The 14,480-nt window shown below is 39.2% G+C and overlaps 1 protein-coding gene across 1 annotated transcript in view; it reads left to right on the top strand.

Annotated features, from left to right (window-relative positions):
- The window catches only part of LOC106605119 (glutamate receptor ionotropic, kainate 3), a 120,836-nt gene that overhangs the window by 62,769 nt on the left and 43,587 nt on the right, over nt 1–14,480 (top strand). Inside the window, exons 2-5 of the mRNA XM_082975282.1 lie at nt 8,718–8,891; nt 9,296–9,553; nt 9,880–10,061; nt 13,719–13,772. Of these exons, the coding sequence (XP_082831408.1) occupies nt 8,718–8,891; nt 9,296–9,553; nt 9,880–10,061; nt 13,719–13,772 (668 nt within the window). The remainder of the gene's footprint in view (nt 1–8,717; nt 8,892–9,295; nt 9,554–9,879; nt 10,062–13,718; nt 13,773–14,480) is intronic.

Consider the following 14,480-nt stretch of genomic DNA (forward strand, 5'->3'; position numbering starts at 1 on the left):
AGCTAGAACATGGTATATCATACACTACAGTTGAGAAACAATGGGAAAGTAATACTGCTTTGAAAATTGATAAACTTGTAACCCCACTTTTGACAAAATGGCCCTTGAATGTTTTGGTACACCTACTGGAGAGCTCTACTTTGTCTACACTCGGCATTGTCCACACCCTATTAAGCCTTAGCCCCATCTATCTGAGGCCATGTGCTAAACAACGAAAGATTTCAAGACTTAAGCTGGTTTATACTACGTCTATCGACATGTCTGTAGACAGTTGTCGCAGTGACATCATGAACATTCTATTGTCATCCGACATCAAACTTGTTGTTATGAAAAAGTGTAAACACAAAAAGACATCAGCAGCCTGGTGGTCCAAAATAGCATAACATTTTAACACCAATAAACCCATCCGTTCAAAAGTGATTTTAGTATATGTCAATCTAGCAAACCAGGCAACGAAAAACGACTTTCAAATAATGACCATATCATATAGCTGACAACGTCTTAACTTTATTCATTATTACAGGGAAAATACACTCACAATAAACTCCCAACAAGATTATTATTTACAAGTTAATGGCGAGATAATTACAGAAAATAGCATACTGTTTTGAATGTGACGAAATAAAAGCAGGACATTCTACCGGAGAATTTTAGTGTGTGTGTTTTTTCTGTGTTCTTTTTTCGACTCCCTCTGCATATTTGTAATCAAACGGCAGAATTTATCCATCCCCTTAGCTATCATACTCTGCTTCCACCGGGCATTCCACTGACTTCAAAACTCGGTCATCCAGAAAGTGGAGAGCATTAGAAACACTTTTGCAGTTCTTTGTGATATCTTTCAAAAAAGCTGCGTTCTGAGTGGGGAGGGGAAAACAGAACATTTGCGGTTATTTGCAGAAAGGTTTGGATCCCTCTTTCTATTGGTCTATTAACTAATTTACCACATTGTGATCTCACCAGGCAGGCCAAAACTCCATCCCACCAGGACAGGCTGAAATTTCAGGCGGTCTTTTCCAACTGCTCTTACACTAAAACAGGGTCCCCCAAGTGGCAGGTTGTGTTCTGAGCATGTTGGACATAAAAGACTGTAAAAAGAAAATCAGTTCCAAGTCTATACAAATGTAAGCAAGGTTTGAAATCATTATGTTTTAGTCAAACATTATATCTGTTTGGGCTTCTTGCGGTCAATTTGCAGTCTATGAATTATTTGTAATTATGTTCCGGCCCCCCGACCATCCGCTCCAGAAAAAGTCGGCCCGTGGCTGAATCTAGTTGATGATCCATGCGCTCATAATTTTCACAATTTCACAGTATTATTCCAACCTCATAATGTGGAAATATATATAAAACACAGTAAAATCTGGTTTTTCACTGCTCTGGGCTGCTCTCTTTCAAAATGTCTTCAGTCCGGTTCCTACTGAGAGCACGCCCCTCATCCTCATAATTCGGACTGAGGTACCCTATGCGAAGCCGAGTGCAGGCTCCTGCCCTTGACAGATTATCCGGTGTGGATGTTTGAGAACGATAATGAGATCAAAACACAGCCACGCTAAGCTGGGAAAGAGAGGGAGGGAGAAAGTGAGAGAGGGTGGCGAGAGAGGAGGAGAAGAGAAGGAGAAGAGGGAGAAAGCGATAGCTACGATAAATTGCAGAAGCAGAACCACTTGAGCATAAAATTAGATTTCACAAATGTGTTGTTACCTGACAGGCCTGTGACGAAGGAGATATCACAACATTATAAGGTTGCAAGAGTATTACTATCGGTTAGAGTGTTGGGCCAGTAATTTAAAGGTTGTTGGTTCGAATACCCGAGCCGACATTGTGAAAAATCTGTCGATGTGCCCTTGAGCGAGGCACTTAACCCTAATTTTCTCCAGGTGCACCATACTACTATGGCTGACCCTGTAAAACAACACAATTCACTGCAGCTATCCAGTGTATGTGACAGTAAGACCTATTTTTTTAAAATGTATCAAATAAATATGGATGTCTCTCAGCTTTGATAGAGTTAGATGTATATTCAATATAGACAGTGTCAAAAAAAGGTGGTCGAACTTAATTAAAACCCCTTTTCTCATTATGTACTTAAAGATTATATGGGGCCAAATTAAATGTATATGATGATATAAGATGCTTTGTAAAATTGTCCCCCATTACAAAGCTTTAATTTGAGTGCTCTTGCAGAATCAGGGTACAGACAGTTAAGACAGTGAGAAGTTAAACAAGATTTCATCTAATGATGAAAATCAGTCCTGTTATGGTCATTCCAATCCAAAGACATACGACTTTCAGTATCCATTTCATGACAGATGTAATAATGAAAGTCTTCCACTTCAATAAGAGTAATGTAATGACCCAACCTAGCCAATCAGAACTGTGTCTGTGGCCCTCAACCATAGTCTAGTCAACTGGTATCATATGGTCAAGTAATTGTTTTAAGAATGTTCAGGGAATTGAAGTTGTGTGCTGAGTAATATTTTTTCTTTTTTTTGATCTGAAGTCTTGTGTTATATAGATCCCAGAGCTAATACCTAGACTTTAGCTCAGTGGGTTAACTTGGTCTTTAAATAGAAACCAAGAGTTTGATATAAGGTCAATTACATTGACAACTTGTGCAGATTACTATACAAATGTAGAACAACTCTAATTCCAACAGATGGATAGATGTGAGCAGGAACATTTGTTTGTTATGGTATTAGTGGTTCTGAGGGGTAGTTAATGCATCGTTTAACCATTACTGATGATTGAGTGCTTGCATTTGGATGATGAATGGGTGCAGTTGACGAAAACAGAATAGCGACTGTGCAATCAATTTAAAAATTAACTCTCATTTGGATAAGAAAATCAAATGTGCAATGTGCAATTGTGGGTATGTTTATCAAATGTAAGCTTTCTGATGTCTCATAAAGTCTTTCAGCTTTCTAAACAGCACTTGAGTTGCACTTTTTTTCTCAGATCCCATCACTGCCACCAAATGTGTTACATGTCATTAAAGAGGAACATATTACAGCTAAAATCTGTTCTATTTTCCAAACCTACAGTGTTTTACAGGTGCTTTGTGATGGTCATTGTTTGCTTGCATCTTTTCTCTCATTGTATCGCTAAGTGCTTTCACAGATCCAGGGAGCAGGGAAGCTATTCACAGGCAGATTGGGAATCCTACCAGAGAAAAAAAGTACAAAGGCGCTACACTCAGAAATTCAGTGGGCTAGCATACCTTTATCCAAGAGCAAAATTATATTGTGTCATTGTTTAGGCCTTGGCATGGTTCTGTCTGGCAGTATGGTGAATATGAACAAGCACAATGTGTGGTAGGCTATATTGTAAGGATGGATTATAGAGAAACCAGTAGTGTGACCCTGCTATTTCTTCTCCCAATTTTACTCCTAGCTGATTTTTGCTCTAGCCAAACTACTAATTAGATCTACTGTAACAACAAACATATTTAAGACCACAGATTTGTTATTTATGTGATACACAGAGAATTAAGATGAGAATGTATCTGAATGTTCCCATCTATTCTTCATTGTGATTTGGTAAAAATCAGACATACTCAAATGGAATCCTTAGGACTAGGGTTACAAAATTCTGGGAAATGTCAATAAATTCTGGGAAATCCTGGTTATATGGATCTAGATTTTCTGCTTATTCCCTCCTGATTCTGGGAATCCCAGATCCAGGATTTTGGGAAAACTAGGGAATTTATTGAATGTTCCCAGAATGACACAGATGTACAGTTGAAGTCGGAAGTTTACATACACTTATGTTGGAGTCATTAAAACTCGTTTTTCAACCACTCCACACATTTCTTGTAACAAACTATTGTTTTGGCAAGTCGTTTAGGACATCTACTTTGTGCATGACCCAAGTAATTTTCCCAACAATTGTTTACAGACGGATTATTTCACTTAGAATACACTGTATCACAATACCAGTGGGTAAGAAGTTTACATGTACTAAGTTGACTGTGCCTTTAAATAGCTTGGAAAATTCCAGAAAATTATGTCATGGCTTTAGAAGCTTCTGATAGGCTAATTGACATCATTTGAGTCAATTGGTGGTGTACTTGTGGATGTATTTCAAGGCCTACCTTCAAACTCAGTGCCTCTTTGCTTGACATCATGGGAAAATCAAAAGAAATCAGCCAAGACCTCAGAAAATAAGTTGTAGACCTCCACAAGTCTAGTTCATCGTTGGGAGCAATTTCCAAATGCCTGAAGGTACTACATTCATCTGTACAAGCAATAGTTCGCAAGTATAAACAACATGGGACCACCCAGCCGTCATACCGCTCAGGAAGGAGACGCGTTCTGTCTCCTAGATATGAACGTACTTTGGTGCAAAAAGTGCAAATCAATCCCAGAACAACAGCAAAGGACCTTGTGAAGATGCTGGAGGAAACAGGTACAAAAGTTTCTATATCCACAGTAAAACAAGTCCTATATTGACGTAACCTGAAAGGCCACTCAGCAAGGAAGAAGCCACTGCTCCAAACCCGCCATAAAAAAGCCAGACTACGGTTTGCAACTGCAGATGGGGACAAAGATCGTAACTTTCGGAGAAACGTCATCTGGTCTGATGAAACAAAAATAGATGGCCATCATGACCATCGTTATGTTTGGAGGAAAAAGGAGAAGGCTTGCAAGCCGAAGAACACCATCCCAACCGTGAAGCACGGGGTGGCAGCATCATGTTGTGGGGTGCTTCGCTGCAAGAGGGACTGGTGCACTTCACAACATAGATGGCATCATGAGGTAGAAAAATGATGTGGAAATATTGAAGCAACATCTCAAGACATCAGTCAGGAAGTTAAAGCTTGGTCGCAAATGGGTCTTCCAAATGGACAATGACCCAAGCGTACTTCCAAAGTTGTGGCAAAATGGCTTAAGGACAACAAAGTCAAGGTTTTGGACTGGCCATCACAAAGCCCTGATCTCAATCCTATAGGAGATTTGTGGGCAGAACTGAAAAAGCTTGTGCGAGCAAGGAGGCCTACAAACCTGACTCAGTTACTCCAGCTCTGTCAGGAGGAATGGGCCACAATTCACCCAACTTATTGTGGGAAGCTTGTGGAAGGCTACCCAAAACGTTTGACCCAAGTTAAACAATTTAAAGGCAATGTTACCAAATACTAATTGAGTGTATGTAAACTTCTGACCCACTGGGAACGTGATGAAAGAAATAAAAGCTGAAATAAATAATTCTCTCTGCTTTTATTCTGACATTTCACATTCTTAAAATAGTGGTGATCCTAACTGACTTAAGACAGGCAATTTTTACTAGGATTAAATGTCAGGAATTGTGAAAAGCTGAGTTTAAATGTATTTGGTTAAGGTGTATGTAAACCTCCGACTTCAACTGTAGATTGACAGTATCAGAGAGATTTGCTTCATGCTTAGCAGCACTGACAAGAGGCAAGAACTGGATGCACAATTCAAACACAAATGTCAATTGTACAATACAAAACAAGTCAATTGTAGTCTTAAGTGGAATATAACAACAATGTTATTATGTTTTCCCTCACCACAACAGGTGTCATCAGAATGATACATAAACCAGGTCAACAGTGTTACAGTGTTTTGCCACTGAAGTAAAAGTGGACACATAGCTAGAATGGACCCGTGTTTGCTGTTATTGATGCAGTGTTGTGGTGTGAAATGTTTTCTTAGGATCTGACCGTGTGTCTAGTGCTTTGTTTTACTGAATTCTATGCTACTGTACACATAAGCCTCACGAAGGAAGTCAGGACACGTACTATAGGCTTATATTATGCAAGGTTATGTAATGTCAAACTTTTCTTTATAAAGGTCATAGTTTAGGTTTGTGCGTTTTCTCACACACAGCTGTTCATTTATTTTATTTAGAGTGAACTATTGTAGCTTTTAAATGCACCTGATTTACCAAAATGTTCTTGAGAGCCAAAATATTAAAATAGGAACCTGCAATTAGGTGCCAGGCTACAACCCAAGAGATTAATTAAGGGCCTCTGTGAGGCAGACTAAGAATAGTAAACATGTTAATCTGAGGTTCACAAGAACAAATCCTGAATCTAAAGTTGCATCTCAGTTTGTGTTTACCCTCAGTCATAAATTACATTACATTGCCTAACCGGGAGTGCTTATTTTCTGTGTAACTATCGTTCAATAATAATATACCCCTTTGTTTATTAATGTGGATATTGTGGTATCAAAACTGAGCTGCTTATTCCTCATTATTTGATGCGTCTGGAAATTCCTAACCCATTAAAGCCTTGGCGTTGTGCTTCTGGCAGGATTGTGAAAAAGGATGATGCAAATTATCCCCGGATTTCTTCCCAAGGAGCAGGTCTCCCTGTTTATTAAATTTGTTAAAGTGCTTCTGAGCAATGCACATTTTATCCTCTTAACAGTCAAATTAGTATATACTCCAGCAATTACTTAATGTAGTAATCATATCCCCTTGGAATCAAAGGGGGTTTCACAGTCATAAATAGTGTATGGTGCCCATATGAGGACAGCTTCAAAGTTACGTGACTCTGAGGCTGTCCTAATATGGACACTGTAGTAGCGTAATGGGCTTGGCTTCTTCCGTTTCCACTGCAAATACAGTACCTTCAGAAAGTATTCATACCCCTTAACTTTTTCCCAATTTTTTTGTTACCGCCTGAATTTAAAATTGATTAAATTAAGATTTTGTGTCACTGGTTTACACGCATACACCATTATGTAAAAGTGGAATTTTGTTTTTCAAAATATTTACAACTTAATTACAAATTCAAAGCTGAATTGTCTTGAGTCAATAAGTATTCAACACTTTTGTTATGGCAAGCCTAAATAAGTTCAGAAGTAAAAGTGTGCTTAATAATAAGTTGCATGGACTCACTCTGTGTGCAATAATAATGTTTAACATGATTCCTAAATTACTACCCCATCTCTGTACCACACACATACAAGTCCCTCGGTCGAACAGTGAATTGCAAGCACAGATTCAACCACAAACACCAGGGCACTTATTGGTAGATGGGGGAAAAAATACATTGAATATCCCTTTGAGCATGATAAAGTTATTAATTACACTTTGGATGGTGTATCAATAGACACAGTCACTACAAAGATACAGGTGCCCTTCCCAACTCAGTTGCCGGAGAGGAAGGAAACCGATCAGGGATTTCACCAATGGTGATTTTAAAAGAGTTATAGAGTTGAATGGCTGTGATAAGAGGTAACTGAAGATGGATAAACAACATTGTAGTTACTCCACAATACTAACATAAATACAGAGTGAAAAGAAGGAAGCCTGTACAGAATAATTCCAAAATATACATCCTGTTTGCAATAGAAATTAACTTTGTCCTGATTTCAAAGTATTATGTTTGGGACAAATCCAACACATTTTCAAGCATGGTGGTGGCTGCATCATGTTATGGGCATGATTGTCATTGGCAAGGATTATGGATTTTTTTTTATAATGAAAAGAAATGGAATAGAGCTAAGCATTGGCCAAATCCTAGAGCAAAACTTGGTTCAGTCTGCTTTTCAACAGACAATGGGAGAGAAATTCATACTTTTCAGCAGGACAATTACATAAAAGGCCAAATATACACCGGAGTTGCTTACCAAGAATGTTCATGAGTGGCCTAGTTACAGTTTTGACTTAAATCAGCCTGAAAATGTATTGCAAGACTTGAAAATAGCTTTCTAGCAATGATCAGCAATTTTTTTAAGAATAATGGGCAAATATTGAACAATACAGGTGTGGTCTTAGAGACTTACCTAGAAAGACTCACAGCTGTAATCACTGCCAAAGGTGATTCTAACATGAATTGACCCAGGGTGTTGAATACTTATGTAATTAAGATATATTAGTGGTTTATTTTCCAATAATCCACTATATATTTTTTTTTATCCCACTTTGTAACGCAACAACATGTGGAAAACATCAAGGGGTGTGAATACTTTCTGAAGGCACTGTGGCAGCAGAGGTCTGTGATCCCGTTGACCACTTGCAGTGGCTTATTGGGGGGTACCAGTAGGTCACAGGTGCTGATTCTGTTTCCAGGCAAAACACTGAAATATTGAAGGGAAGGTGTATCGATCGGAGCCAAGTTTTTGGATCCTTATTTTGATACATGCACACTTATGTTGTTTAAGTTTCGAGATATTATCTAATTGGTGTTTTTAAATGAAAAACAAGAAAAAGCTGATCGTATTTAATTGGACATGGAAACTTACATGGAAACTTGTTATGCTCCTCATATCTAACTGATACAATACGGCATTTCTATAATACCAAGGGCCCTAAATACAACATGCTCAATTTAGTGGTAGTAATAGTGATTTAATTCAATATGTTCTATTATACCTGAGTAGTCTAGTACCTACTCCAAGTTATCTGATCCACCTGTGTTTTAAAGTGAACTAAAAGGACAATGGAGTAGAGAAGAAGCTGAGCTTCTGTTCTGATGGAGCCATTTTCTCTTTCTCCTTTCCACTCTGCTCACTCTCTCCCATTACTGCAGCAGACTTCAAAGCTGCTGTTGGTATTCACAGCATTCCCTGAAATGGAGTGGGGCTTTCTCTCTGTTTACAGAGCAAATCTAATGCTGGCTCTAATGTACACAATCTAGTCCACTGCCAGTGTTTAGTGCAAAACCCCTTAAGAATTTTGGCGGTAGTTTCAGACAACTGTGTTCCAGACCAGTTGGCCTTGAGCTAATGTGACTGTCTCCTTTTTCTCAGGGGGGATTTTTGAGCAAACAGAGGGACCGGTGCCGCTCGTCAGCCCAGAGGAGCTTGCCTTTAAATTTGCAGTGAACAACATCAACAGAAACAGGACTTTATTGCCCAACACGACGTTAACGTACGACATACAGAGGATTAATATCTACGACAGTTTTGAAGCGTCAAGAAAAGGTGAGTGACATGCACTTTGTTTGCCCAGGGATTGTGGCCAATGGCCACGCAGTGGAAAGGATGGAAGCAAGGCCATTGGACGACAGCAGACCATAACAAACCAACCTAAAGGTTTATTGCAAGTATTTCTGGCAAGGGGTTTCATTAGTCTAACTCATAGTACTTGGCTGTTATAGATTTTTAATAGTGGTATTTTGTTTGATGTTATTTCATTAACTGCACTTTGAAACCAGGATTTATTCTAGTAGAAATAAGTCTGCAACAATTTTTCTTTGTTGTGACAAAACCATTATAGATTTTTGATAATTCACCAAATACATTATTCAGCTCACTTGTTGAACGTCATAACATGTGATATGGTGTCTTTCCGAGAGTTAATTCTCTCTCTGTTCTTGCCATTCTAGCCTGTGACCAACTGTCTTTAGGTGTAGTGGCAATATTTGGGCCCTCACATAGCTCGTCCTCAAACGCCGTCCAGTCCATCTGCAATGCGTTGGAAGTGCCACATATCCAGGTGCGATGGAAACATCACCCTATGGACAACAGGGACACATTTTACGCCAACCTGTACCCGGATTACTCTTCTCTCAGCTACGGCATCTTGGATTTGGTGCAGTTCCTCAAGTGGAAAACAGCCACAGTCGTATACGATGACAGTACAGGTGGGAGTATGACGTTTTCTAACCATTGGGATTGGGGGGGGTGAGTTTCCCGAAATCTTCGTAGTACTAAGATCAGCTTAAGTCCAATCATAGCGATACAAAGCTTTCTGGAAACCAAGCGTTTGTAATACTCTACAGTATATACTTTTGAATTGTGATACTTTTGTCTGGTAAATGTTATATGTGTAACATCAACCAACAAACAACAAAATTACACTTTAGAGGAAGCAAAATATTAATGTAGTTAAATGTTTTTAATATGTGTGTGTTGACAGTTGAATGATGTTGTGCGTGGCTGTTAGCTTTCTGATGTTTGTTTCCTAAAGGTCTTATTAGACTACAGGAACTGATAATGGCCCCCTCCAGGTATAACATCAGGCTAAAGATTCGCCAGCTCCCTCTTGACGGTGAGGACACCAGGCCTCTCCTCAAGGAGATGAAGAGAGGACGGGAGTTTCGCATTATCTTCGACTGCAGCCACGAAATGGCTGCACAGATCCTTAAACAGGTGAGAGCCTCACTGGCACTGTTCAGAGCTGACATAATTTAACTGATAGAGGCTATAGACAATATCAAATTCATATTCTGCGTTGACATATAGTTGAAGTCGGAAGTTTACACACATCTCAGCCAAATACATTTAAACTCAGTTTCACAATTCCTGACATTTAATCCTAGTAAAACTTGCCTGTTTTAGGTCAGTTAGGATCACCACTTTATTTAAAAAATGTGAAATGTCAGAATAATAGTAGAGAGAATGATTTATTTCAGCTTTTATTTCTTTCATCACATTCCCAGTGGGTCAGAAGTTTACATACACTCAATTAGTATGTGGTAGCATTGCCTTTAAATTGTTTAACTTGGGTCAAACGTTTCGGGTAGCCTTCCACAAGCTTCCCACAATAAGTTGGGTGAATTTTGGCCCATTCCTCCTGACAGAGCTGGTGTAACTGAGTCAGGTTTGTAGGCCTCCTTGCTCGCACACACTTTTTCAGTTCTGCCCACAAATTTCCTATGGGATTGAGGTCAGGGCTTTGTGATGGCAGTCCAATACCTTGACTTTGTTGTCCTTAAGCCATTTTCCACAACTTTGGAAGTATGCTTGGGGTCATTGTCCATTTGGAAGACCCATTTGCAACCAAGCTTTAACTTCCTGACTGATGTTTGGAGATGTTGCTTCAATATAGCCACATCATTTTTCTACCTCATGATGCCATCTATTTTGTGAAGTGCACCAGTCCTCCTGCAGCAAAGCACCCCCACAACATGATGTTGACACCCCCGTGCTTCCCGGTTGGGTTGGTGTTCTTTGGCTTGCAAGCCTCCCCCTTTTTCCTCCAAACATTACAATGGTCATTATGGCCATACAATTTTATTTTTGTTTCATCAGACTTTTCTCCAGAAAGTACGATCTTTGTCCCCATGTGCAGTTGCAAATCGTAGTCTGGCATTTTTATGACAGTTTTGGAGCAGTGGCTTCTTCCTTGCTGAGCAGCCTTTCAGGTTATGTCAATATAGGACTTGTTTTACTGTGGATATAGATACTTTTGTACCTTTTTCCTCTAGCATCTTCACAGGGTCCTTTGCTGTTGTTCTGGGATTGATTTGCACTTTTCGCACCAAAGTGCATTCATCTCTAGGAGACAGAACGCGTCTCCTTTCTGAGCGGTATGACGGCGGCGTGGTCCCATGGTGTTTATACTTGCGTACTATTGTTTGTACAGATGAACATGGTACCTTCAGGCATTTGGAAATTGCTCCCAAGGATGAACTAGACTTGTGGAGTTCTACAGTTTTTTTTTAAAAAGTCTTGGCTGATTTATTTAGATGTTCCCATGATGTCAAGCAAAGAGGCACTGAGTTTGAAGGTAGGCCTTGAAATACATCCACAGGTGCACCTCCAATTGACTCAAATTATGTCAATTAGCCTATCAGAAGCTTCTAAAGCCGTGACATCATTTTCTGTAATTTTCCAAGCTATTTAAAGGCACAGTCAACTTAGTGGATGTAAACCTCTGACCCACTGGAATTGTGATACAGTGAATTACAAGTGAAATAATCTGTCTGCAAACAATTGTTGGAAATATTACTTGTGTCATGCACAAAGTAGATGTCCTGACCGACTTGCCAAAACTATAGTTTGTTTACAAGAAATGTGTGGAGTGGTTGAAAAACGATTTTTAATGACTCCAACCTAAGTGTATGTACATTTCTGACTTCAACTGTACATTCTGGAATTGGGTTTATATTATTATATAGTTGTCTCACAAAAGAATCGTTCTGCTTTGAGCCATTCTGAAGCTTTTTGGAAATCGTTATTGCAACAGTGTCAAAACTGAGTTATGTATATCTGTTTTTCAAAGGCAATATTATGTGTTTTGCTGTGCTTATTTTGGTTGCCATGATATTTATTGTCTTTTACACTACAGATGAAATGCTGTTATTTGATGTTCTAACTCACACAGCAGGAACACTCTTTGTTGAGTTTAATATTGATATTGAAGCACATACTGTGGTTTCTGATGAAAATTGCTGAATTTTGCTCATGTATCTTCCGATGTAATCTGCATACAGTGGTTACAGATGCATATCAGACCAATAAACTGCAAAATATAAACCCTCACATATTTATCGCTTACAGTATGTGGTGAGGACACAGAATGTAATCCAAATGCATTTTAACATAAGTAGTTCAGTTTACGTTTGATGTTGTAAAAATGTGTTGATGGTTGAAACAAAATAATATATTCAAAAGATTGCTGGCCTTATACGTCATACCCCTTCTGTTAGATATGACTCTTCTGAGGACGAAGAGATGTTCAGCAACTCTAGTCAAGATAATGGAGGTTCACGTCAAAAATGTATCTTGTATTTTTAAACCCGCTTTAAAAATAGACATGTATAACACTACGTTTGAACTTTAATATGGAGTTTACTGATAGTCCCTGGCCTCCCCACAATGCCCTGCTTTATACCTGTCTGTCTGCACTCTGCAGCCTGTCTGGTGTTCTCACCTAAAAACAACCTCCCCTCGTCAGTTCATATCCCCCCTCCAGGTGTAGAGAAAATACATGGAAAACATGGCAGGACCGGACCTTCTGTTTGGACCTGTCCCAGAGCTATATCCCAGGTGTCTCTTAAAAAGCGATGACCCTTTAGCGACGCTTCCATCCCAGAAGCACTTTTTGTCACGTTTCTTTAAGTGGCTTGGTCACCAGGGGAGAGAGGGACAGATGGAGGCCAATGAAATTAAGTTGATGAGGATGTAGTAGAGTCAGGCGAGGGACCCAAAACACACATCTTAATGTGACTTTGAAAGTGCAGGTTATATATATATATATATATATATATATATATATATATATATATATATATATATATATATATATATATATTTAAAAAATCATACGCTCTTTATACTCCCAGCCATTTAATCAACATTTTATTTGGGCGCTATACTTTCCATAGGCTGGCATTCATCCAACAATAATCGAGATCCTATATCAAAAAATTGTAATGCGTTGGAAATATTTTTTCCCTTCTGACATCTTATAGTATTGATAGTGTCATAAATGTTATTTGTAGTCTGTAGGTGTGTTAAATGGAGAAGAGACTTCCACTTCAAAAAAACAGCAAATTATTTGCATTACCTTGGGTATTCTTCACAACAGATGGTACAATTAAACAGGAAATACTGCCGCCATGGGAACGTAGAACATTTGAATGTAGATTGAGTGAAATAAGTGGTGGTCGTGATGGGGGGATGGTGCAATAGGAGGAACAGATTACTGCTCACTTCTTTGATTGAAGGCCTCCTTTCTCCAGGGAGGGAGTACCGTGATCAGAGCAATTGCAAACCCTTTAAATGCATGGTGTTGAAAAAGCCCTCAGGCAGTGTAGAATCACAACTTGCTTTTATTTTATTATCCAAGGGTCACATTTGCTCCATAATTTCAACAAAAACAGCATCACGAACTTGACAACGACGACGACACACAGCGATGGTCAATACACTCATTAAGACCTGTGGCTTTTCTCCCATTTTCTCCCAGTTTGTTTGCCATTGTTTGTTTTGACTGTGGATATTGATTGCAAATTACCCCAGCGTGACACAGTGACCTTCTTCATTGTCTTGTCTCTCTAACCCCCTCCCTCTCCCCTACAGGCCCAGACGATGGGAATGATGACAGAGTACTACCACTACATCTTCACCACTCTGGTAATTTACATTGCTTGCTAATGCAAATTGAGTCACATTTTTCCCATCTCCCCACCATTAGATTTTTTTGATGAATGCTGCTTAATTGCCGATGGGGGTTTGGATCCGGTCCACAATACCAATTTGTTTGACTAACTGGCAGCGTAATGGAGTCTTCAATAATTTGCCACCTGTAAACACTTCTCTCGCTGTTAAAGTCAACAGAAGTCTTTGAAAAGGTAGCACAAAGGCAACAGATTGGAAGTAGATGACGGAGAATGTTGCTTGAGAGTTTGATAGAGGAAACATATTCATGCAGATAACCTACAATACATCTTGAGGGAAGGTAGATTACTGATTAAGCCTATTGTGTAATTTGTCAGATTATTTTGGACATTATCCCCCATCGTGAGACATGTTGAATGAAAACTAACACATCAGTGTTTCGATTGTAGAACATGCACAAACAGTCTTCAGGGAGTGCAGCCGTGTCCTTTCCACCCTTTTGAGTGCTGTAGTCTAATGGCCCCTTTTAGCAACATGTCATTTTGTTCAGAATAAGCACAGGTGTTTTCCATTGACATTTTTTTTGAGCCACACCACCATTTGAGTAAGAATTTGGCTCAGGACATTTTGTTCAAGGGTTATACTGTATATGCACATTCTGTGTCCTTTCATCAACAAACCATTCACAGTTCCCCCTTGAATATCCCCTACTGCCATATTGAA

The sequence above is a fragment of the Salmo salar genome, chromosome 05 (genome assembly GCF_965601325.2).
Source record: "Salmo salar chromosome 05, fSalSal1, whole genome shotgun sequence".
NCBI lineage: Eukaryota > Metazoa > Chordata > Actinopteri > Salmoniformes > Salmonidae > Salmo > Salmo salar.